Raw genomic sequence first — 24,956 nt, 5'->3', positions numbered from 1 at the left:
ATGAGTCCTGCCCCTCCCCCACCCCCGTTAAGACAGAAACTAGCATTTACCAGATTCTCACAGTAAACTAGGCCAGAAGAGGGTTAAAAATTCACTGTATGTAAATAAGTCTTATGTCTTAGGTAGCCTATGATATTTAGGATTTGCGCTGAATCAAAGAGTGGTTTGGTTCAGGCTGGAAAATAAATTTGATTAAATCATCTTATTCTCAATCTTTTTTTTTTTTTTTTTTAAAGAATCCAGGTGTTACCAGAGTTTGGGGACAGAGGAGGGAGAGTTTATTTGGATCTGTGATTTGCATAAAAACATTGTGTATTTCTAGTTTGTCAGATCAAATCCTGACAAAATATTTCTTGAGATTAAATTAATCTCTGATCATAGAACAAAAGTAGAGAAGGGAAGTAACTGACTCTTTGGATTAAGCCAAATGATAACTTTGAAATGCTTTTACCTGAAATATACAGGCAACTGAGACAGAACTATGGGTGGTGATTGAGAAGGTTGCTTATATTATCTGGACAACTGGCTCACTTTTCAGACTCCCTTTATGTATGTATGAAACACCACATTAGTATGACAGTCTGTGTTCTTCCAAAGAACATATACAAGGGGCCTCAAAAAATTTGCATTGAACTAAAATGAAAAAATAATAGAATTTTGCCTCTAGCTTTTTGCAGCCCCTTGTATATTCCAGGAATTCCTGAAAGTCGTCATTCCTTCAGACCTGCTCTCCCCACCACCATCATTACCAACTACCTGTGGTTTTATTTCATGTTTTTAACTTTATCCAAGCTTCTCATTTGCCCCGTACAGCACATAGTCAAACCTTTCTCCATATAGTCTTCTCCATTTCAAAGAACTCTCACTGAAAGTTAAATTCCTACTAGAATCTTAAGTATAGTATTAAAAAGAAGGCCAATTACTGCATAGATTGAAGAACAAAATGACAACTCACAGAGTGGGAGACATAACTGGAAATTCAACATCTAAGTGTCTGGTATCCTAAATATATAAAGAATTCTGACAACTCAACAATGTAAACGACAAATAAGCCAATTACCAAATGGACACGCGATTTGAAGAGACAATTCTCCAGGTAAGATGCCAACAGCCACTAAGCACATGAAAAGTTGTGCAACATCATTAGTCATTAGGGAAATGCAAATCCAAACCACAATTCAGTACCGGTTCACATCCACTAGGATGACGGTCATTTCAAAATGGGAAAATAACGAATGCTGGGGAGGACGTAGAGAAATTGGAACCCCGGTGCATTGCTGGCTGGGATGTAAAACAGTGCAGCTGCTGTGGAAAACAGTTTGGCAGCTCCTCAAAAAGTTAAAGATAGAATTACCATCCGCCCCAGCGATGCTATGCCTAGGTATATACCCCAAAGAATTGAAAACATATGCTCACACAAGAACTTGCACATGAATGTTCGTAGCAGCAGTATTCATGATATGCAAAAAGTGGAGACAGATCAAACGTCCACCTATTAATGAATGGATCATCAAAGTGGTATATCCATACACTCTGGAATAGTATTCAGTCAAAAAGAAGGGCGGAAGAACAGACACAGACTACGTGTAACATGCCTGAGCTTTGAAAGCATTGCATTAAGTGCAAGGAGCCACCAAAGGTCACCGGCTGTCGGATTCCATTTCTAGGACATGTTCAGAATAGACAGGGGAAACAAGCTACATCACAGAAAAGAATGGCTTCACTTACAAATGGAGCCTGGTCATTGTAGTTTAACTGAAATACCGTAACAAAACAGAAGGAAATTCTCAGGCATAGCTAGATGGTTTGATAACCAGAACACAGTACAAACATAGCAGGGATCTTTGTCAAAGTAGCTCCCACTGGCTGTATGTCTGCGGCGCCTCCCCCCACCCCCCACCCCCACCAATTCCCGGGTTCAATAGCTCTGATCTTGATCAACTAGGTGACGTTGGCAAAGTGGCAGAAGCTCTCTGAACGACAGTGGGACTGGCCACATAATGGGTGGAGCCCAGTATGTAATGGAAGCGTGAGTTCTTTCATGCAAAAATGTTTAAGAATGTCAGCCTTGAGCACTGCTCTTTTAAGGACTCTACCTAGCGGGGGCAGTGAGCTGATGGGAAAGGGGGAGGCACCAAGCAGACCGGGAGAGTGTGAATGTTGCCCAACCTGAAGAAACCAATGCTCATCTCCGTACACGGGGAGAATGTGGGGTTGGGGTGTGTCTTCATGCATGTCCTCAACAACCACAATTCACAAAAATCACAACACAAAGAAAGAATTCCCCAAAGGCAGCCACAGGCATTCCACAGATCTTTCTGGCTCCCAGTGGGTAAGAGCAAATGGATTAAGTTCCCGGACCCTCCTTTGTTTCCCATGAAGCACAGGTCGCACAAGCCCCATCGCCCTGTTACTTAGAGCTGTTTTGTTTTTAATTTTTGCCTGGCGTACTATTGTTTAACAGGGTTCTAAAGTTTCACCACCCCTGAGCGAGGCAGAAACATTGTAAGTGCTCGAAGGCTACCCTCTTCTGTGAGGCGCGTCGGAAGAAAGCCCTGGCCAGTTACTTCTGGGCAATTAGACATTGAAAACCCCATGGGGGCCCCTTGTACCCAGACGCGGCATCGACGGGAACTGGAATCCTCTTGATGGAGAAGATGGTGGAATGCGTTTGGTCTGTTAGGTTACAAGTGGCAGCAAAGCCATTTGGAGAATTAAATACGGGTCCTTCAAAGATTAGAGAAGGCGCCCAAGAGGGGTCCGTACTTCCTCTCGTCTCCAAGCTGCCACACTCTGCCTTGCTCCGTGTTTTTATTAGCTCGTATTCTCAGCACATCAGTGGCAAGGGTGATGAAACTAGTGGCAGATTTAACTGCCAGGCAGCTGGGTCACAGTCCCCTGGGTCTTGTTGCCACGCTGCGATCTTAAAGTGACCACGGCTGTCTGGGCCGCTGCTTTCCAGAAGGCCCCAAAAAGGGCCCACTGACTCAGAGGGGGGAAAGGATGGACAGAAGGCATTGCTGCTTCCAAGAAAGCACAGCGAAGCCGCTTTGAAATATCCCACGGTGGCTTGAATATCAAGAAGACGGTGCCTGCTGTGGGCAGCTGTGTGTGTGGAGGACAGCCCCGGGGCTTAAAACTCAGACCTCCGGCAGGCTTGCTGCCTCTCCCCGTGGGGATTGGATGGTGGAGGCACAAGACCTAAATGCTACCAAATGAAGAAGCCTTCAACACCCTCGGAAAAAGGCTGTCATTCACGGTCATCTTTTTTATTATTGGCAGTATCCGTAAATACATATATATACACGCTCACACACATATACAGACCCATATACACACACATACATATATACACACTCACATACATATACACACACATATATATGCACACACACACACAGAGAGAGCTTATCCCTCAGAAAGAGCAAGAGGGAGAGGGAGAACGAAAACAGGATAACTTCTTTAACAGGGAAGAAAGAACTGCAGACCCCTTACCTGAAACCGTCTCATGTCCCTGGGGTTCCCGGCTGTTTTCAAACAATTCTGATTGCACTTGAGAAAAAATTTTAAAAAGAATCTGTGAAGAGAAAGCAATGTGTTACATTTTTAAAGTAAACATTGTTTAAGGGAGACTATATCTGCATTCTATTAGATTTGATTTGAAAGTGATTGTATTTCAGGTCTGGGGAATTTCAACCCGCCTCGCCTGTGAAAGCACATTGCTGACCCCTTGCAATTCGCCAATTTGGATGTTTTCAATCGCCAGCCAGAGTCCCCCCCCCCCCCTTCTCCATCACTGTCGGGGATTGTTAAGTGGTTCACAAGCTGGGCTCCTGGTTTGAAGCGGGCCCTGTAGGTACGGGGATACCGGGCCCCTCTCTCTCAGAGGAGGGCTTGGGCCACAGCAGTGACCCGTGCTGTGCAAAAATGTCTTGCTCCAGGTTTAAAAAATGGCCCGACAGCCCAGTACCCCAGGGTTTACCACGCACGAGGCTTTCCTCCGGTCACACTCTCGTATCCCCTCACACTCAAATGTCCCCTGATGTTCACAACCAGTTTTTATAAAATCAGAAAACTCGATGTTACCACCCAAATACAAAACCCGTCTTCACAGGGAGATCCTGGGGGCTTATGACTAACAGCACATGCCTATCTCCGTCCCAGCTGTCTACGGATCCCCCCACCGCCAAAGCCCCACAGGACAAAAACATGAGGGGAGCGAGCCGCAGACTGAGGTTCCCATTTCTCTTCATAAAGTCACTGTTCTCCCACATAACCTGTCCGTGCCATTTCAAAAGTAGACATCTTCTCTCAGACACCGCCATTAGCTAGGGGGGAAATGGCTGGAGTGGCCTCTTGGCAATTTACATATTTAATGTTAACCTGTTGGCGTCAACATGCAATAAGCATTTCATTCATTTCACTTGCAGAGCCCTTTTCCTTAAAAAACAGAATCCAGCTTGTGCAGTGTTGAAGTCCCAGGTGAGCTAGGCCTAGTTCCCTTTCTGTTACTATGACAACGAAATTTTACCGCAGTCCCAAAGTCCCTTCAGAACTCTCACATCCATGCCTTGAATTAGAACTTTAAAGGAAAAGATATACATTTTTTTCCCCAGGATTTACCAACAAAAATAAGTCGAACTCGACAATGCTTCCAAAAATCCTATCCCTAAAGCAACGGCTGGTCGGATTCTCTGCTCCGGACTCTCTGTTTGTTTATTTGTTTATCTGTTTTTCCCACAGTCACACAAAAGAACCCAATGGCGCGCCAGTTAATTGTGATGATCAGTTACAACAAAAGCTGGTGGGAGGACAAGCAGGAGAGGGGAAAGGGGGGGAGAGGGAGAAGGCCGTGCACCCTCAGATGTCTTCAACCCCTCTCTCGCGCCGGGTTGGCTAAAAACGCGCCTGGTACAAAATACTCCTGACCCTGCCTGTGAATCGGGGTGGGTGTGAGGTTGGAAATAACAGTTAGGTAATGTTGCACCAGTGTATACGTTCACAATTCCTAACCGTAGTCCTTCTGGGAGGGGTGGGCAATGGCCTCAATGCCAGGTCAGGGCCCCACCCCCACCCGTTCATGCAGCAGTTCCCAGGGTCGCAGCCCAACAGCAGACTGCCTTGGAGGGGAGGCCGGTGGCTGAGGAAGGGATCGGTGGGAATGCAAACACGGCATGAGTCTTTTAAAGGTCCTCATGCCCTGCACCCGCTTGCATCGTGTGGCCCAGTCAGCGTTGTCAGCAACCAACCCTACAGGGCCCGTGTTGGGTGGGCTGGACACTCATTCTCTTTCTCAGGCAGTGCCTTTCCAAATAATAGACCCCAGCCCTAGACGGCACTGGTGACTCCAACACCCGCCCCGTCGCACCCTTTCCTCCTCTAAAACCAGAACTCTGACTGCGTAGCGCATCCTCTTATCTAGCCCCTGCCCCTTCTCCCAAACAGACCTGGTGGAGACCTCTCCATGGGGATGAAGACACGGTGAGGTGAGTGGGGTTGGAGGGAAGAAAGCAAAAAGGAGAGAAAAGCTTTCATCGAAACAAAGTGTGCTAGAGAAACCAGGGTCCCGCGGAATTGCTTTATCCCTGTAAATGGGAACCTTTCATAAGTCTTTGGATGGACGCCACCTGGTCCAGACTCCTTGGCCCACCAGAGTCTGTAGTCCTCACTGCCTCTAGCACACTAAGAGTTTGGTGGAATTGGATGGGGTGCGGGGAGGGGAGGGGGAAGTCAAGGGGTGGGGAGAGCTATGTTACATTGTATAATGCCTTCTCTTACATTGTCTGAAGCAGACACATCGGCTTTGAAATTGCTAGCACCCCAACAATGTGGCCTGGGCATTTAATATGTGGACCCCAATGTGAATTAAATGAAATTCTGAGACTCACTGACACCTACAATTTCACCTCTTCCTTAGACTAAGATGGTCCCCATCCCTCCCCTCCACGCCCTCCTCTCCCAGGGTTCAGGGTCTTAGAGCAGAGCCCTTCAGGAGACATGCCATCCATCAGCCACGGGGTAACTTAAAGGGACCACATCCCCTTGGAACCCCCAGGTCTGAATCCCCCTGAAGCCAGAGAAGCCTGGAAAATGTCAGCTCTCTCCACTCTGAGACAGGAAACCAAAATGAATCCCAAGATTCGGACCAAATGTGCAGATTCTTACTGGCATGGAAATTGTTATTTCCGCTTTCTCCAAATAATGGGGAGGACATAAATATTATAGCCACTTAGTACGCCATACTTTGCCAGCCTTCGGACCTCATCCCATAAGAGTAAACCCTAACAACTTTAGATTCGGCCTGGTACCAGAGATTAAGGGGAACAAGAGAGGTGCCGTCAAGATGTAAACTCAGCCCTGGTTATGCGATCCTGAGGAAGAAATATGCTCCAAAGAGAGTTTCTGCACTCCAGACGTAGCTATTCACCGCTTCCCTGGTTCGCATCCCGTCCCTGCTACCAGCTCCTGATGTAATCGCACCATCTCACTTTCTGGGTCATCGGTTTCTTCGACAGGAGGCGGTATAACTATCCTATCTCTAGGATTGCCTCCAACATCAATGTTCAGCGATGACAGAGAAAAATATGTAGCATGAAGAGCCCTCCAAAAAGGGAAACTCTGAGGCAAGAAATGATAAAAGAGAGTAAGACTGTAACTTACTGAAGTCCGTGTGTATGTGCGTGCGTGCGCGTGTGTGTGTGTGTGTGTGTGTGTGTGTGTGTGCCGGGGTGGGTGGGGGGCTGGTCCTGAGATGAGAGGGACAGAAAAAGTAAGCAGAGAGAGTCAATTGGCGTAACCAGGGCCATCTTGGGTGATGCCCACACTGACAGGTTTGGGGGCAAGCCACAGTATTCCACTGGGGCTGCTGCTGAGGCAGGAAAAGGAGGCTGGGGAATATCAGAGATCAGCGCTAGCTCTTTCCCTGTGCACCACCCATCGTAGCCTCGAAAGACACAGGGGTCACAGATCACGGGAAAGAACTTTTGCAGAATGTCTATTTGGCACCGTGCACCAAGCTGTGTGCTTGACATGTAATGCCTCATTTAATCTTCACCACCACCCGATGAGTGACAGGTCATACGACCACTAGGAAAAACTGGGTCTCCATGGATGTAAGAGAGTTGCTGATGGTTACATAACTTGTAAGGGGTAGAAACAAGGATCTGAAAGTGGATCCTTCTGGCAACACGATCCACCTGATGTTCAATGTGCCTGGCAGGACTTTGGTTCAGGTGATCGCTGCACCTGTGATTACACTAAAAATGACTGGATTGTGCAGGTTAGGTCAGAGAATTTGGTGGTCCATAAATTATATCTCTATAGAGCTGCTTTTTAAAACTTCACCAAGCATGGTCTACAAAAAGGCCTCAAAGATGACAGTGGGCGGGGGAAAGATTGTGAGGGAAGGAGAAAGACCAAATCAGGTAAAAAGGAAAAGAAACAAGATTGGTGCCTTGGAGAGTGAGAAAACTGTTATGCCCCAAGAGGGACAATAAAACTAAGAAACCTACATCAGGGAAAAAGAGAGCTCTCATGACAGTAAATGCTCAAGGTTGAGAATTCCTGATGAATTCATTGACTTACTCATTTGATCAATGCACATCAGTATTGATCGTATGTGCCATGAAGGTTTGGGCATCGTTGCATGCAAGACACATTGCCCTTGCCCTCAGGCACACATGGTCAAGCTAGTGAGCATATGCATCCCAGAGTCTGAGATACTGCTGGAGTCATCTGAATACGGGTATGAGTAGCCCGGGGGTTACGTAGCCCCCAAGAAATCCTTGCCTCTAGGATCTGAATTATTAGAAGGACGTTCTGCATTATACTAGAAGATCATGAAAATGTCAAGATGGTGCTAGAACCATATCCTGAACCCATTCCAAACAGAAATGGAGTTTCAAACTAGATCAGTGGTTCTCAACCTTCCTAATGCCACAACCATGTAATAGTGTGTCATGTTGTGGTGACCCTCCCACCATAAAATTATTTTTGTTGCTACTTCGTAAGTGTAATTTTGCTACTGTTATGAATCAGGCAACCGCTGAGAAAGGGTGGTTCGACCCCCCAAAGGGGTCACGACCCACAGGTTGAGAACCACTGAACTAGATGGACAAATGAGGTGCAGAATTAAGGCTCTGTGTATTTGGGGGCAGGGGGCAGATCATCTAAATAACAAGAAAACCAGCTACATAATATCCATGCCAGCTCTGGGATTGGGGCCAATCATCTGTCTGTTACAAAACGCAGCACAAGATTTCTCCAGAGTTGTGGAGAAGACCTTTCCATTTGCCTCCCACTGAGGACTCTAGATCCAGTCCTTTATTTTTTAAAAATGTAATAATGACATTAGGTAGGGATGCTTACCAAAGATCTTTATGACAGCATTTGTGAAAGGTACCAAAGGGTCTTTCAAGGAAAAAAAAAAAAGATTAGATGGAGATGCATCTCAAACAAATGTGAACTTGGCACCAATAACAGCTGCCATTACACAGCCTCATTCTATGCCAAAAATAAAGGGGGGGGGCATCCTTTTCAGCTTGAAACTGAGCTCCTCATTTCCATTTTTAAAAAGAAGTAGAGAATTTAATTCTGCCTACCTTGGGCCCAACCTCTGCTATGAAATGGCCACATCTTCTACTCAATGGGGATAATAACCCCGCCCATGCCCACCACTTACACACTCACACTCACACACTCTCTCTCCAGGAGCCTTGCAAGAGAGTGCATGCTATATCGCTTCCCATCCCGTGCCACCGTGTTCACATACACAAGCCGGGTCATGAACGTCTGAACCGAATACCTGGTTGGTAAATCCTCGCACACTAGCAGGCAATTACAGGTTTGGGTCTATGTTTTTTTGAGGAAGACCCATGTTATCCGGATGGGAGTCCTCTGTGAGCCCACAGAAATGAAACTCTAACTGGCTCTCACTGGCCGTGCCTGCTTTGGCAAAAGAGCACAGCCCTTGTCCTTAAAATACTCACATACCATTTCTGAGAACTGCCCCAGAGGCAGACAGGCTGGGTCACAGGTTCCTATGTGAAAAGAATGAGCAATTGCCTTTCTTTCCCCTGGCTCCTCTGAAGCTTACATCCTTCTGGGACTAGGAGGTCCCAGCTGTACACCTGAGTCGGGCAGTGCGGGGATGAAGAAAATGGTGCCGTTTTCTCACTTTAAGAACAGCCTTCTTGGCCACTAGCTGCAGAGGAAATCCCTAATGATGGCTTCCACTTAAAGTCCATGGGAACCACAATGATTATATTGTAACTATAATCTAAACTTTAACTGAAACTTCCAACAACAGAAGGAACAAATTTTCTTCTCTCACGAGCCTCTAACAGGGTCCAAACCCAAGCAGCGTAGGGTAGCAGAGGGTCCCGAGATGGAACGGAAGTTGAAGGGCCCTTGAGAAATCTATTGGTTGCTGGGGTATCAACCCAAGCTTTAAGGGCCCGGTGAAGGCTCACTCAAGCCCACCCAACATGAGAAGACCTTGGGAAGTCAAGGCCCTCACCTACTCTTGACCAGACCAAGAGCATCCAGTCAGTTTTAACTCACAGTGACTTCGGGGGTGTCAGCATAGAATTGTGCCCCACGGAGATTCCAATGGTTGGTTTGTTGACATCACCAGACACTTCTTCTGCGGTATCTCTGAGATGACTCAGCCCTTCAACTTTGGGGTTCGCGGTCAAGTGCATAAACTATTTGTATTACCCAGGGGCTCCCCAGCCGGCTCTTATACCACCCCAAAGTAACTTGGGAGGGAAGGGCTGAGAAGGCTTGGCGTACAATATTTCCTTGGTGAGATGGCAGCCAAAAAAAAGCCTCAACGTGACCAATGGGAAGGGGAGACGAAATATGAAAGTCTTGACTAACTAGCTCTTTTAGGCTTAAAGAAAATGCTCACTTTTTTTAAATGATTTTTTTAATCCAGTCTATTTCTTTAAAGAAGTCCTTGAAAGGTAAAGATAAATATAGGACCGGAATAAACACACAATCATCTTCAACTCCCCAGACCTTCCTACGAAAGAGACACCACACCTTTAATGTTTATTCACCTGAATGATTTTAATCAAAGGCCATTTCAGATCGGAAAATGTTCGGTTTACAGAAAATTTGCAAGCAATCAATTTTCTTAATCTAACTACACTCAGCCCCCTAACACTCCTTGACTAAAACACTAATTATGATTATAATAATAGCTTATAACATCCTAAGTGCATGTATTATTTGTTTTGTTGGATTTCATTTGGCCTTCCCAACTCCCGAAGTCAAAGTATTAATATCTCCATTCTACAGAGATAAGCAAGACGCTGGGCATTTAAAGCATGTGCCCCACATTAAACAGCTAACAGAGAGAAGAGCTAGGGGCAGCTAGACCAGTGGTTCTCCACCTTCGTCCATTTCCTCATGCTGGAATGACCCCACCAACCCCAACCATAAAATTATTTTCATTGCTACTTCATCACTGTCATTTTGCTACTGTGATGAATCGGGCGACCCACAGGTTGAGAACCGCTGAGCTAGACCTTGTTGCTCAAGAACTTGCCCAAGTTTCTTTTGAAGAGACAAGGGGATGCACTGGCAACCCGCTGGTGAACGCTCTTGTTTCCATGCCCTCCTTGATCTACAGGGGGATCATGCCACTTACTTCATCTTTCTTCCTGGCCATCAGCGGGGAGTCATTCTTCCAGCTATAAAACCAACCAAGCCAGCAAACCAAAAGGTCTATCATTCCCCCAGGGACTGCATCCCTAGAAATTCCGTGGTTGTTCTGCAGTGTGCAGACGGAGGGGAGCAAGACCGCTCAGAAATTTCGAAAACACAGCTTCCGAGAAAACCTAACATGGCAGAGGATGGTAGGACCCAAAGAGCTGCAGCCCACCTCAGAAAATAAATGCTCAAGAGTGCTCCAGAGGAGGAGAGAGGACCAGAGCTAGGCATCCTTCCCGCCCGGGGACCAACCAGAAAGGCTATTCATTGTGCGACGCCAGAAATTGAGATGCATCTCTGAAAACAATTTTTTTTTTTTTTTGAGAATCAAGTTGCCCAAAGTAAATGGCGAGACCATGCCTCCAGGACGGAGAACGGACAAGGAGGGCGGACGGCTGGACGAGTGTGAGCAATGTCGGGGATGACACAGGTGGACAGTGTGTCATTGGCCTATGCGGTGCTGCACATGCGCTCAGCCACCACAACCACAGTCGACAGTAGACTATTAGTCTTTAAAATAGAAGGACAGAAGAAACACTCCTCCGTTGGAGGCGGTGTAAGTGTCCCAGGAAGCTAATTCCTTTGGGAGGAGAGAAGCGCAGACGTATCTGGGGGGTCTCGTCCCTACCCTGTGGTCTCCATGTGATTTCAAGCCTTCTGCCATGCGTGGCTGCTTGCTGAATGGTTATCGGGAACATTCGGATCCCTGCGTTTCTTCCTTTGGGGCGCAACCTCCTAGGTCCAGCATGAACATTCGTGATCCGCACAGAGTGGTCGGGAGGACGGCTAATACATGGCAGATGAGCTCCTTCGCCTTCCACCAGGTCTAGCCCCTCCTGCTCAGACCCCTCTGTGGCCCGGCCTGTCGCACCGCCTTTGTGAAGGCTCAAGTTCTCCCTCAGGGAGTGGCCACCGTTTCAGAGCCGGTCTCCACCCCAGCGACCTCCTCTGAGAACACACACCCCACTGGGGCAACATCCCTTCATTCTGAGCCAGAGAGGTTAAGAAAGGGAAATTAAAAAAAGGAAAGGAAAAAGAAATTGGGGAGAAGAAGAACATGCGATTGATCCAATCCAACATATTGCGGAAAGAGAACCCCACAACAAAGATGGCGGGTCAAAGTCCTTTCACAGCTTTCAGGCAACTCTGACCAGGCAGCATCATGCAGAGCTGCGCGCGCATACACGGCTCCTCGCTGGCAGCGGGCCCCGTCAAGTCATTTCCCATTCGGTGTTCACTCCAATTACAAGCTCCTGGAAGTGGCATTTCAGTTTGGCAGTAGATCCTTCGTTACTATACACGCTGCCTCACGAGTGGGCCTGCTGTCTTCATTTAGGCACCAGGAGGGAGCGACTGCCCCACTGTGTAGTTCTGACTCTGTATCCGTCGGCTTCATTTCAAAGCCGTCTGCGATTCCTTCCGAAGTGAGGCTCTCCCATCGCGCCAGTGTCGAGCAATTGACCGCAGTCTGCCGCGGAGGTGCGAAAACAAGGGGGCCACTGGTGCCTGCGTTTATTTCCGACCGGCAACACAGGGCCGTCTTGGAGGACCTGGGGCTTGGGGTCTTCGTTTTTTAATTCTGCATTCAGACACTTCTTCACTCTCCTGAATTCCATTACTTGGCACCATAAAGGCTCATAGGGGGAAACTCTCTAAGGAAAACTCCTTGTTTTTGCACTCCGATGAAAAGCTGACACCATTAATGAAAATAATAATTGAACTCTTTGGACTCGAATTGAAATGAAACACACGCTAAGGACACGTTTGCCATGCCAATTGTCCTCATGGAAATCCCTTCGCAACTGCACAGGGTCACTTTTCCCCTCCTGGTTGTTGTGGTTTTTAACCATTGCCTCCTCCTCGCCTCACTCCTTCCTCCTCTTCGCTCTCAGCAACCCGAGGAGAAAGGACTGAGCGAGCCTGACTCATGTTACAGACTTGTCTCCGGAAAAAGAAAAGGAAAAAGCATCTTTCAGGGAGACTTCAGAATTAGAATACAAATCTATTTCCCTTTCGAATACCATGACTACTCGGGTGAAGGAGAGAAATGAAGTTATTAGTCAGCCATCAGCTTAATGGGTCCTTACTGTCATATTTTCATAGCACCCCCCCCCATTCCCCTGCCCGCCCTGCAAAGCTCGTCTATGCTAGGCTGAGCAGCAAACACCAATTACACCAAGAGCCCTTTGCTGCTGCCTGGTCCGCTGGTTTGACTGTTTTGCCAGATGGTTGAGGCCAATGTGTAAAACTCTCTACCCTACCATTAATTCATAACTCGGTAATAACTTTCCCACGGCGCCAGGAAATGGAAGTGAAGTGCAAATGTGACGATTTGGAAAGGGAATCAAGGTTGGAAGGCCGTTTTACACCTGCCAGACTAGATAGCGGTCAGACAAAAGGGGACCGCTTAGTTACGCAATGTGGAATTGCTACTGTCCCTACACTCAGGCCCGAGGAATAAGTGTCTATTGTTGGGGACAGTGAGGAACAAAGTTCAGACTGAGGGATCCCCGTCAGTGTGTTCTCTCTGCAGTTTCCAGCCGTATATACCTATTGCACCTATGGGTCTAGTCACTAATGACCTTGAGTTTGAGCAGCTATGTAATGACAGATTCATAGATTAGCAAATATAAGTGCATTCTCTTGCTAAGACAGGACACCATCCAATGTTTGTTAGCATCATTAAACTAAAACTGACTTTTCACCTGCTCCCATACCATATGCAGCTGCAAATTTTTAAATTAAACTATGAAGCCATGCATAAATTTACATATATTACGGACTAGCCTCTCCATTTAACATGCAAATGTACTCCAATGTTTCAGAACACCTTCTGTCGCTAATTAATTTGCTGAATTATAATTAGACTAATCCTGCATAATTAATAAGCACAGATTTTTTTTTAATTTGTAAGCAGCTTGAGGAGATCATTCACTTCCTTCTATAAACTGCTAAGTAAGTGTTAAAAAAAATCTGGAAAGAACATGTGTGAAAAGGTATGTTTGATGTCGCATACGAACTCAAACTAGCGTGGAAGAGATAGAAGTCAGTATTGATAAAGGTACATATCTGAAGCCACCATTGAACAATCAAAAAAGATCCCACTCAAAGGACGGGGGCTAATTCTCCCTTTGTCTCCTTGTAGATAGTGTTTTATTCTTGGCCTTCTACCCCTCGGATCTTCCAAGATCACAGAGGCGGGAAAGGATTAAAGTAACCGTATGTTGTATTAGGAGAGATAATGATATTAACACTCGACTGTATATCAAAACACTCTGTGCATGCTGGGTGCTTATAAGCCCCTTTGATGGTATTTGGAATCATTTTCATTTTGGCTGCCAAAAACACCGGAGATCCATCTAGTGGAAACAATTAAGTTCCATTAGCACTGTATCCATTCGGTAATGATTACAATGAAGGCCCCTCTCTAATGCTGAAGAGCGGAGTCTCAAAGACACCCGGGCCTCTGTGTGCCGAGACTATGAAGTTACAGCCGCTTACAAGCACGAAGCGCGAGACTTCACTACGGCCTGAAGCCCCCCCCCCCCCAAAAAAAAATCAACCAAGTCGAGTTCTCCAGGTACCCACTGATGACATGTAAGAGCACTGGGCGGGAATGTAGACGGCCAAGGGAAGTTTAATAAACAATCATGCAAGTGAGAAGAAGGGAGAAAAAACTTACAAAGTGGGAAATGCATTTTCTGTCAGGGACAATAGTAAATCTTCAGTGAGAGGCAAAATAGAATTTTAGAGGGAAGGGAGAGCTTCTTGGCCCTTCTACTCAGTTAAATGACTAATGCCGGAGGCAAAAAGCTGGTAGGGCCCAAAGTAGAGCAGCTCTGGAGATATGCTGAGCTTCCCATCGCTGCAATGGAGGGGTTTGTTTTTGTTTTTAACAGGGGTTTGATGTGCAAGTGATCAACCTTCTGAAGCATGGCTTACCGTTTCCCCAGGTTCATTACCGTTCCAAATGCATCCTCTCATGACTAGTTAGAGGACATTTTATTACAAAGCGACAACCCTTGTGAAACCGCGCATCAAGAACGGTTATAAATGACACTAGCCCCACAGAACCCGGTGGCCAAAGCTGAGAAGCCGATTCAAAATAGAAGCTCCCTGTCAAGCGGATTCCACGTCATGGCGACCCCTTGTGTGACAGAGTGGAACTGCTCTGTGGAGTTTTCCTGGCTGTGACCTTTTCAGAAGCAGAGTGCCAGGCCTTTCTGCCACCGTGCCTCTGGGTGGATTCAAACTGCCAACCTGTGGATTCCAATCGCTTCTTCCTGGGAGGCTGAGGTTTCTGGATGGGGAACGTGAGACAGCTACCTCATGGCTTGTGGCAAGGACAAACTCAAGTGAGAAGAATATTTCGCAAGCACCTGGCAAAGGCTGTAAGAAATTTCCTGAGCTAAGCAATGTAATGACGAGGAGAGTTTGGAAACATCAGGCATTTGGACGGTTTTTCGAAAGCCCAAACACAGCCCTCTCACCAATCTCCATCCAAAGAGCTTGAACGGCTCCCGAAGATGTTCTAAAAGCTTAAAGAAGAGGAGTGTTTTTCTACCCCAAAGAGCATAGCAACAGCTGGGATAATAGTACGAATAAGAGTTTAAACATATTTTCTTTCAAAAGAAATTCACAAATGGTCATGGAAATCTTTAATAATGTCTTTGCCTCTCAAGAAAGAAAAAATCATTTTAAGGTATTGTGCCTTGCTTTCAGGCTGCTCATATCCCGTCCTGCATGGTTACAATCGGAAATCTGGTTTCTCTGTCATTGGGAACACGCAGGTCTGTTTTTCTAAAGTTAAAAAAAAAAAAAGCCTACTGATTGAGTCCTCTGTCTGCCGGTGTAGAGTCAGAGGGAGGGGCTCCTCGTCCTTCCAGGCCTGGTGCTTGACAGTCTGCGTTCCCAGGATCTGAGAAGAAGGTGGACATGAAAAGATCTAGGCCAGACATGGCCCAAGCCCCCATGGATAGAGAGGGACTTATGGTTTTGTGGAACTTGGCTGTGGGGAGGGGGAAGGAACATGAGGGTAGGTTTTTTGTTTCCTTTTTCTGTGTTGCCCAGCCAATTTCCAAAATAGTCCTCATGGGAGAGCGGAGAGAGGAAAGGACCGTGATCCACCTGGAGTTTGCTTTCTGGACAAGTTATTTTAGGGAGAAAGAGAAACAAGGCTGTGGCATTTAAAAAGGTGTAAAGCAGTTCGTTAACAAATCCACGTCTTTGGTTAATGGGTTTTCCTCGGCTACATACGTTCCAGGGAATGTGTCTGATTTGATGCTGGCAAGAGGATTGTCCTGTATGAATACCACTTTCAGTTCATTCTTGCGAGGCAGTCTCCCTCCTTCTCTCCTTCCTCTCCTCTCGCCCTGTGCCCCATTCAGGGGAGAGTTGGTGCTCTGAAGGGCCACCTCACAGTTAGTAGGGAGGCGTGAGCAGAAGTGATGGAAGCCACAATGATAATTCCATCAGATCTCTGTTTCACCGGGGAGCTACGAGGGCTTGCCTCCACGCCAGCCACAGCAGTCCACCTACTGTAACCTCCGTGCCAATAAAGGGGGGAAGGGAGAATGTGTAACCTGACAGGTAGCAGGTGGGGCATATGGAATTATCATTGGCTATTAACACCAGGTCGGGTATCATATTAGCCACTTTCAGACTGCATTTGCCCAACCCACATAAAAATATAAAACCAGGTATTTCAACAGGCTACCGCTCCTTTTAGCAAAACAGATTTTCTTAGATGACTCACAGCACAGTCATCACATTAGATTTTTTTTTTTTTTGGTTAACATTTTTCCCCCTTAAAGGAAGAATTCATCCTAGATGATATAAAAGAGAAAGTGGAACGAAAATCAGGTCAAGAACCTGGTACAATGGCACTCTGACAAGGCTAATAGTGTCCCAGGGTTGTCCACTGACCAGACTGACCGGCAGGAATGGAATCTCACCCCAGCCTCTCGTCTACATTAGCGTTGAGTCAGCAAGCATTGTTTCTCAATGTTTTTCTCGTTCAAACTTCATGAAGTCGGATTCTATAGGAAGCACTAACATCGTGAAGACTGACAAATCTTCTGTGTCAAAACCAGCCCCTTTCTTTACATATCCAAGGAGATTACCAGCCTCCCCCACAATTGCGCTTCCAGTTTCCTTCACTATCTGCAATGCAGTAATATTTCGCACTAACTCGGCTTGCAGAGTGAGTACCCACTTCCCCCACGAGTAGATGTCCAGTCTCTTTACTGAGGCCCCTTGAGAACCCACAGGTCAGTCTTCATTATGGAGCCAGAGCCTATCCTGACCTGGCCACTCTCTATTGAGAATAGATGCACCACCCAGCCGCCCTTGCCACCCCCACCCCCTGAACTTCCTCTGGCCCGTGCCTAATCTCTAGTCTTTCTCTCCCACACCATCCCTTATTGCTCAGAAGCCTGCAGTCTGCTAGATCAGTGGTTCTCAACCTTGGAAATGCCACGACACTTTCATACAGTTCCTCATGCTGTGGTGACCCCCCAATCATAAAATTATTGTTGTTGCTATTTCATCACTGTAATTTTGCTACTGTTATGAATTGGGCGACCCCTATGAAAGGGTCGTTTGACCCCCCACCCCAAAGGGTCGGGACCCACAGGTTGAGAACCGCTGCTAGAACAAGGTGAACTTGAATGGGAGGCTGGGCATGAGCTCTCCCACCCGACTTTAGTTATTGAGATTCTCACTCCAGGTTCAAAGGAAGCCTGACCATGAATGGGGTAGATTCAGGTGATCCATAAATCCACTCCACATTGCTTGAAACAAGATCTTAGGATCCTTTTCAGATTTCAAATGGTCTTGACAGAGCCTAGCCAGAATCCCAGCTTTCCAAACAATTTCCAGACCCATGAGTATTTCCTTCCTTCCTTCCTTCCTTCCTTCCTTCCTTCCTTCCTTCCTTCCTTCCTTCCTTCCTTCCTCCCTCCTTCCTCCCTCCCTCCCTCCTTCCTTCCTCCCTTCCTCCCTTCCTCCCTTCTTCCTCCCTCCTTCCTCCCTCCCTCCCTCCTTCCTTCCTCCCTTCCTCCCTCCTTCCTCCCTCCTTCCTCCCTCCCTCCCTCCCTCCTTCCTTCCTCCCTTCCTCCCTCCCTCCTTCCTTCCTTCCTTCCTTACTTCCTCCCTTCTTCCTCCCTCCCTCCCTCCTTCCTCCCTTCCTCCCTCCTTCCTTCCTCCCTTCCTCCCTCCCTCCTTCCTCCCTTCCTCCCTTCTTCCTCCCTCCCTCCCTCCCTCCCTCCTTCCTCCCTTCCTCCCTCCCTCCTTCTTTTCCTTCCTTTTGTCCTCCTTCCTCTCACATTCCTCTGGCATTTTCTTACCTGCCTTTATTTCTCCTGCCTCTCTTTGCCAAAGGTGGTTTTATTTTACCCAGTTTTTTCTTGTCTGGGCCACTTCTCGTGATTAGAGTTCATTTTAAGTATTTACGCCTGCCCTTCATTGAATGAGATCCAATCTCAAAACCTGGCGCAGTGAGTATGTGTCTCTATAGTACATTCACTTGAAGCCGTATAAGCAGGCTGACAGAAACAAAGAAAAATCTATCTGGAGACCCTGCAGGCTTCTGAGCAATGATAAGGGATGGTGTGGAAGAGGACTAGAGATGAAGCATGGTCCCGTGAGATTATATATATACATCACTCACTCATGAGACAAGATGCCTTCCTGCTTGTGGTGTTGAGGCGAAAGTGTACACAGATTCAGTGTCTGCAAAGATCACTCACTCATTTCCGTTGGCAGCACAGGTACTATTATTATTATTATTGCGTCAATACATATATGTGTTGTTTTTAACAAAAGAACTGGTTTAAGATAAAAATGTGTTAAAGTCACATCGAGTCTCAAAAAGTTGAGGTTTCCATAGCTGCTGCCTTTCCTTCTGCGATACGTCTTGGAAAGGAGAGCTGGTAAGTCCAAGTGAAGCATCACAAATTATTTGGGGGATGACTCAGAAAGTTAAACAAAGATCCAAATTTTTAGCATCATTGAATACAAGGCAGGGAAAAAAGGAGGTCTGGATAATTGACAAGTTCAATATCCAATAATCCACAAAAGCCAGAGACCAGACTTTACTTGCATAAGCCTTCCTGGCTTAGGAGTTTCTAATTGGGTTTAGTGGTCTCTCCCGATGCAAGGTAATGGGGCGCTGCCATTCAGGGAAAGAAAGAGGGAAAGCGGGACAAAGTACTTCCCCAGGGGAGTCAGCGCCTGACCTGGAAGGAAAAGCTCTGGAGCTGTCACTCAAAGGTCACAAAGCCAGTAATGCTTTCTCAGGGAGCTGCCAGGCCTGGAACAAGCTGCGGATCTAGTTCCAGAAGCATGGGGAAGGGATGGCCACGGCTCCCTGGGAAAGACGCGGCACAGCAGAGGCGGCACGGCCACGCTGGGAGAAGGGCCGCTCTTAGTAGCCGGGTGTTCTCTGTTGACTGGGGCAGCAGGCCTCCCTGGCAAAGCCATCAGCAGAATCGCTACCCCAAGAAATGACTCTGGCCCAATACTTCAGCAAGGAAGGCATCCTGTCTCGTGCATAAGTCAGAATATTGACTATTCATTTGTCCTGAATTGGTGCTCCCTTTCTACCCTTACTCCTGACAGAAGTCTCCCCAAACTCCCCAAATCCCCCTCATTGCCACCCAGGTAATTCCAACCCACAGCAACCCTACCGGACACAGTAGAACTGCCCCATGAGGCTTCCAGGCTGTAAATCTCCCACAGGGTGGCTAGGGGGCTTGCACTGCAGCCCAGTGCAGTGTCGTGACGGCTGCTGGAAACGTGGCAGGCCCTAAGAAATCGGGTCCATTTGTGTCCCCATCTCCCAGTTTGCTGAGATCATGACAACAAAACCAGGGCAAACACACAGCCTAGCATCACATACTTGAAAAGGAAAGGGGAGGAGGGATTTCACCATTTTCAGGAACATAGCTAGTTGACGTGGTTTGGATCATTCAGGTTATAAACTTTGATCAAAAGTCTGATGACCACCCTTTGTTAGACAAGATCTGTGGGGGATAGCTTTTATAACCGGACCGGACTGACTGGTCCAGTGAAGCCTGGGTCACAGTCTTTCACGGTCTGTACTAATCTTCCAGTGTATGAGTCTGTTAGACCTCGGGCGATCTATGGGAGAAAAACGAGACTTTCTACTCCCACAAAGAGTTACAGTCTCGGAAACCCACCGGGGCAGGTCTATGCTGTCCTGTAGGGTCGCTATGAGTCAGCATCGCCTCAACGGCAGTGAGTTGACCCATCTTGAGGCTGGCTAAGAGTATTCTGACAGAACCATTTTCCAAAATGGATTTTTTTTTCTATTACAAATATTTTGGCAAACTAAGTATACAATGATTGAACACCAAGAAGCTTACAATCAATGCCACTGACTTATGCATATAGAAATTGTGGAGTTGGTGGATTTGTGTTTGTGTGTGTGTGTATTTTGACCATGACAAAGAATCATCAGTACAGCAAGTCGCCAGTTGTAAGGCAGTTGGTGAATGAATCTTGCTCTCAGCTCAACTCTTTGAACCTGGGTGGATGTTTACCCTCCTCCTATTGAGATGCCTCATTGAAAAGGGACAACGAATGTCACCTTCTTTTCACGTGATCTATGAAATGCATCTCCCAGGCTTATGTTAATACCGAGCGTGTGATGTAGGAGGCAGTGTGACCTAGATTATGTTCAATTACTGACTCCATTACTGACAATATTTTCACCTCTCTAGGTTTCACGTGCCCCCTCTCACCCCTTCAAACACGCTCCCTCGCATACCTTCAGTGTAAAATTGGGTAATACCTCTGAGAGATGCTGGGAGAATTACTTAGGTGCTTTGGGAAACAAGTTGAAACACCTTTTGGAACTTTCTTGTGAAGCAGCAGATATTGTTAAATGCTCCGGCTATAGAATCAGCTTTCTGGTAAATAACCATGATACAGGTAGCAACTTGTCTTTCTTTCCAGTAAAAAGGATGCCATGTGAGCTACATAGGTGACACGCCACGCAAAGGGTGCCATTTATGCCCCGAGAATAAATTACACAGAAGGAGGGCGTGGCTGGTCATAATTAAGTAACCACGTTAAGGAGGGATCGATGCGTACACCTCAGGAGTTAAACGAAACACTGATTGTGTCTGGGAGGAATTCATGTTCTTGTATTCAGCAATAAAATAGACTGGGAATTGTGTTGGGTGTTTGAAACATTTTGAGAAACACTAAATCAATTTAATACCAATAATTGCCAGATATATGCAAGAGTAAATGAACCAACACAGATAGATTTGTTTGCAGAGAAAGCGGGGCCAAATGGCTTTCATTAGCATGACTAATCCGAAAGTTTTGTGACTCCATAATCAGATTGGCTAAGCCTGAAGTTTAACTCTTGTAGTCCATGAGCTGGCCCGAGGCCTGATACATACAGCCATCCCATGTCCCCCACGCCCATGCTCAGTGTCCGATTAGCCAGGTGACGTGTAAGTGTCTGCATTCACGGCATCTACACAGCGGGTGCTAGGAAACCCTCGGGATGCTCAGAAAATGAGAACCTGCCTGTCGGGCTTCCCCCAGATCTGGTTTGTAGAGTGCCTTAGAAACACTTGCTTTAACATTGGAGCTGGGGGAGACCATCCCAACAGCGCTTTCAAAAACCAGACCTTCTTTTCATAACTGCTTTACCTGCTCCCCATCCTTGTCGATTTCCAGTTGGGGTGAGTACAGAGCTGAGTGGGACCCTGGAGCTCTGCGGGTTCGTGATATTTTTACCTCTACTCCAAGAATATTTCTTCTTGCCTATAAGGCCTCCCACACACCCCCTTTTTAAAAACCTGATTCACCTTCTCCCCTTGTAATTTTCTGTACTTTGTAACTTTGTAAAGGCTTCCAAAAGCTTGTGGGGAATTGGGATGAAAAGATGATTATTGGAATGTTTGAAGCCCCTTCAAATTTATAGCCTGTCCCTTTAAGCCAGCTCTAAAACTCAGAAGTACTTTCCAGCTCTATTAACTAACAGTCGTTTCAAAAAATAAAGCCGAGCAGTAGTTTACCAAATGAGTCCGGGAAGGCCATCGGAAGGGGTGGTGAGGGTAGGACAGGCACATTGCTGCCAGGCGTCCTGGGTTGCACCCTGACTTTGGGCACGTTACAGTCTCTCATGCAGACACGGGAGGACGGACTGGCAGAGCATTTGGAATTCTGTGGAAGGGGCCCTGTGGACTTTATCTTGTATCGGACTTTCATTGTCCAAATTCCCAAGTCCAGACCATTACCCACAAGCCACCATCACAGCACTTCAGCCAGTCCTTGTGGAGATATTCCATTAGCTGCAATCGAAGTGTGTGTGTGTGTGTGTGTGTGTGTTCTGCCAGAAACACAAAATCGCTCTTGAGAGCCTCATCCCTGGGCAGCAGAGTCCCTGGGCCATCTCCTCTCGAAGTCTGTATGTGCCTCAGTCTAGAGCAGCGGCTTCTGAGTCCCAGGGGGCTGGGGGACACCAAATCCCTTCATTGATGATCTGGGGAACATGCCCAGCTTTCCATTTCCATGAACGAAAGAATATATATGGATACATATATTGCAATGCTCACTTATCCGAGTGTTATGAACCCTAGACTTTGGTTTAGAAGTTCACAGGCTCTGATTATAAATATTCCTGAACTGAAACCAAAACACTTATGTGCAGATATCAGCCAATTCCACGGAAGATTCTCTCTTATCTATTTCACTGCAGGCTCAACTCTCCTTTGCTTGTGTGTGTTGTTTCAAACCACCCCTCAACTGCCCAGCCCCACCACGTATCCTAAGGAGCCTTGGATCCAACACACAACAGCTTAGAGAGGTTAGGAAATCTGTAGAGCCGATGATGAGGCAGAACCACCAGGCAAGAGCTCCAGGTTCCCATGTGGGCCTGGGAGGTGGGGTGGGGAACGGGACGGGAAGTATTGTGTGAACATGATCTCTTTATCCCTCCTATCTGATGAACAATGAGCATTTCTGGGTATACTCTGTTAGTGAATTAGAGGCAGGCTGATGTTGTGCACTGTGGTAGTTACATCATCTGGTGTCAATTTGAGGATTCAGAGTGACGGGTAGAGTCTAGCCTGTCAATCAGGTATTAGTTTGATGACCTCATTTGGAGGCACTAAGGAGATAAATAGCTCACTGGAGCTGGGACACAGGCTTTTTCCCTGTGAGACATCCCTGTGGAGAAGACACGCTGATGAAACCAGACCTCTGGAACTGGATGAGCCATGTGGAGACCCCTGGCCAGCACTGAGATGCTTACAACGCCACTGGATCCATAAGACTTCCCACCCCCTGGCCTGTGATCTTCCCGCATTCGCCATCATTGCATGTGTTTCATGAGTCTAAGAGGATTTTATAGATTGATTTCGGACATGTGGGCTAATATCGGTCTTATGGACTTGTTCTGGACTGGGCTGGGATGTTTTCTTAGTGTGCAATTACTCTTTATACACATATGAGGGGCCATGAATTTGTTTCTCTAGTCTACCCAGACTAACACACCCACCATAGAACCCTCTGCAAAAGAAGCTGTTTAAGAAACTTCATTTCTGCCCTACAAGGTCTTTCTCTCCACCCCCACCTTTGTTTAATTTCTAGCCTTCTAATGTTTTTCCCAAGTTTTGGCAAGAGATAATAAAGTATTGCTTGTGTTCATGGTGATACAATCCTATCGAAAATAACGTGGGAAGATGGAGAGGAATTCATGTTGCTGTTAGTTAAACATCAATCGGTTTTACACCTTGACTCTCACCACGTGGAACCTACCTTTTCCCTCTGGGACAGCAAGTTCTCAACCTGTGGGTCGTGACCCCTTTGGGGGGGTCAAACATCCCTTTCACAGGAGTCACCCAATTCATAACAGTAGCAAAATTATCATTATGAAGTAGCAACAAAAATAATTTTATGGGTGGGGGGTCACCACAATATGAGGAACTGTATGAAAGGGTCGGGGCATGAGGAAGGTTGAGAATCGCTGCCCTAGGAATTACCTTCTCTCCTCCTGGGTGCCCCGCAGTGAGGGTTTCCATTTCACCAGGCGCCTGTGTGGCCCACTTTCCATGATAGTCAGGTATGCCTGCCTCCTGTTTCCAGATCACCAGAACTCTGAGCTGAATGGCTGAGTTGTTTTGTGAGATGCTGGAGGAGGAGGACAGTATTCCTTAAAAACACCATCTAAAGATGTGTGGTCTTTGGCTCCTGGCTCAAAAAGGGTCTGAAATGCGTGGAGGAAGTCATCCAGGTGGGGCTAATAGAATGCAATTATAAACTCCAAGGGCAGAAGCCATGTCTGCTGGGTCGCAGCTGTTTCTCCAGTGCTGGCACAGGTGCTGAAGAACCACCCGCGTTCTTACTAAGTACCAGGTACTGTTTGAAGTGCTTTTAATGCAATGCCTTGTTGAAGGCTTACAACGGTCATTTCTGCTAGTTTGTATTATTATCCCCATTTTACAGATGAGGAAAAAATGAGGCAGAAAGAAATCGGCCACCTGCCTACCACCACCTGGCTAGTGAGGGGCAGAACCCAGGCTGCCCTGTCACAAGTGCCCACTCTCACTCGCCACACTGAATCTCAGTAGATGATGCATGAAGGACTTGTACAAGGGAGAAGATCCCCCAAACTACCGAAAGCTACTGTAATTACCCCGGAGTGGCAGGCATCAGCATCATCTTTCTGCTCATGGCCCTTGCCACACTCCGACATTATTTGTTCATTCAACTCCGACATGCCTGCCCCATTAGAATCAACGCTCATGGGAGCACTGGTCTTTTCTACTGTTTTTATCACTCTAGATATTAAAACAATATCCAGCTCCTACTAAGCAGTCGGCAGATATCTGCTGGTAGATGAGTTTCATGGATTAAAAGAGGGCAATACTATCATCGGCGAGAGTCACCCAGGAGGAAACCAGGGATGTGCTCTGAATGAAGATGGCCCTCAACAATGAAGACGGCAGAAATGGCCTGGCCACAGGGAGAGCCGGACCAGTGCAGGTTCTCGGACTCAGTGGAGACCCTCGATGTGGAACACTCTGGGTCAAAGGGCATGATAGCGAGGGGGCAGGGAAAAGATCCACTTTGAGAAAGCGGAGGGAGACAGATTGGTGTCCGACTCACAGTGACCACAGTTTCTCCCCATCTAGCCAGCCTATTCCTAAGAGGTTTTATCATGATTTTGCCTGAGCCCTAGCCTTTTGCTTGTTTCT

At 46.9% G+C, this 24,956-nt stretch overlaps 1 protein-coding gene across 1 annotated transcript in view; it reads right to left on the bottom strand.

The window, feature by feature from the left end:
* Positions 1–24,956, bottom strand: part of EBF2 (EBF transcription factor 2) — a 212,435-nt gene that overhangs the window by 59,238 nt on the left and 128,241 nt on the right. The window contains exon 7 of the mRNA XM_075556487.1: positions 3,496–3,577. Coding sequence (XP_075412602.1) covers positions 3,496–3,577 — 82 coding nt within the window. The remainder of the gene's footprint in view (positions 1–3,495; positions 3,578–24,956) is intronic.

The sequence above is a fragment of the Tenrec ecaudatus genome, chromosome 8 (genome assembly GCF_050624435.1).
Source record: "Tenrec ecaudatus isolate mTenEca1 chromosome 8, mTenEca1.hap1, whole genome shotgun sequence".
Lineage (NCBI taxonomy): Eukaryota > Metazoa > Chordata > Mammalia > Afrosoricida > Tenrecidae > Tenrec > Tenrec ecaudatus.
Note: the sequence above shows the minus strand (reverse complement) of the source record. Positions and strands in the feature narration are given on the sequence as shown.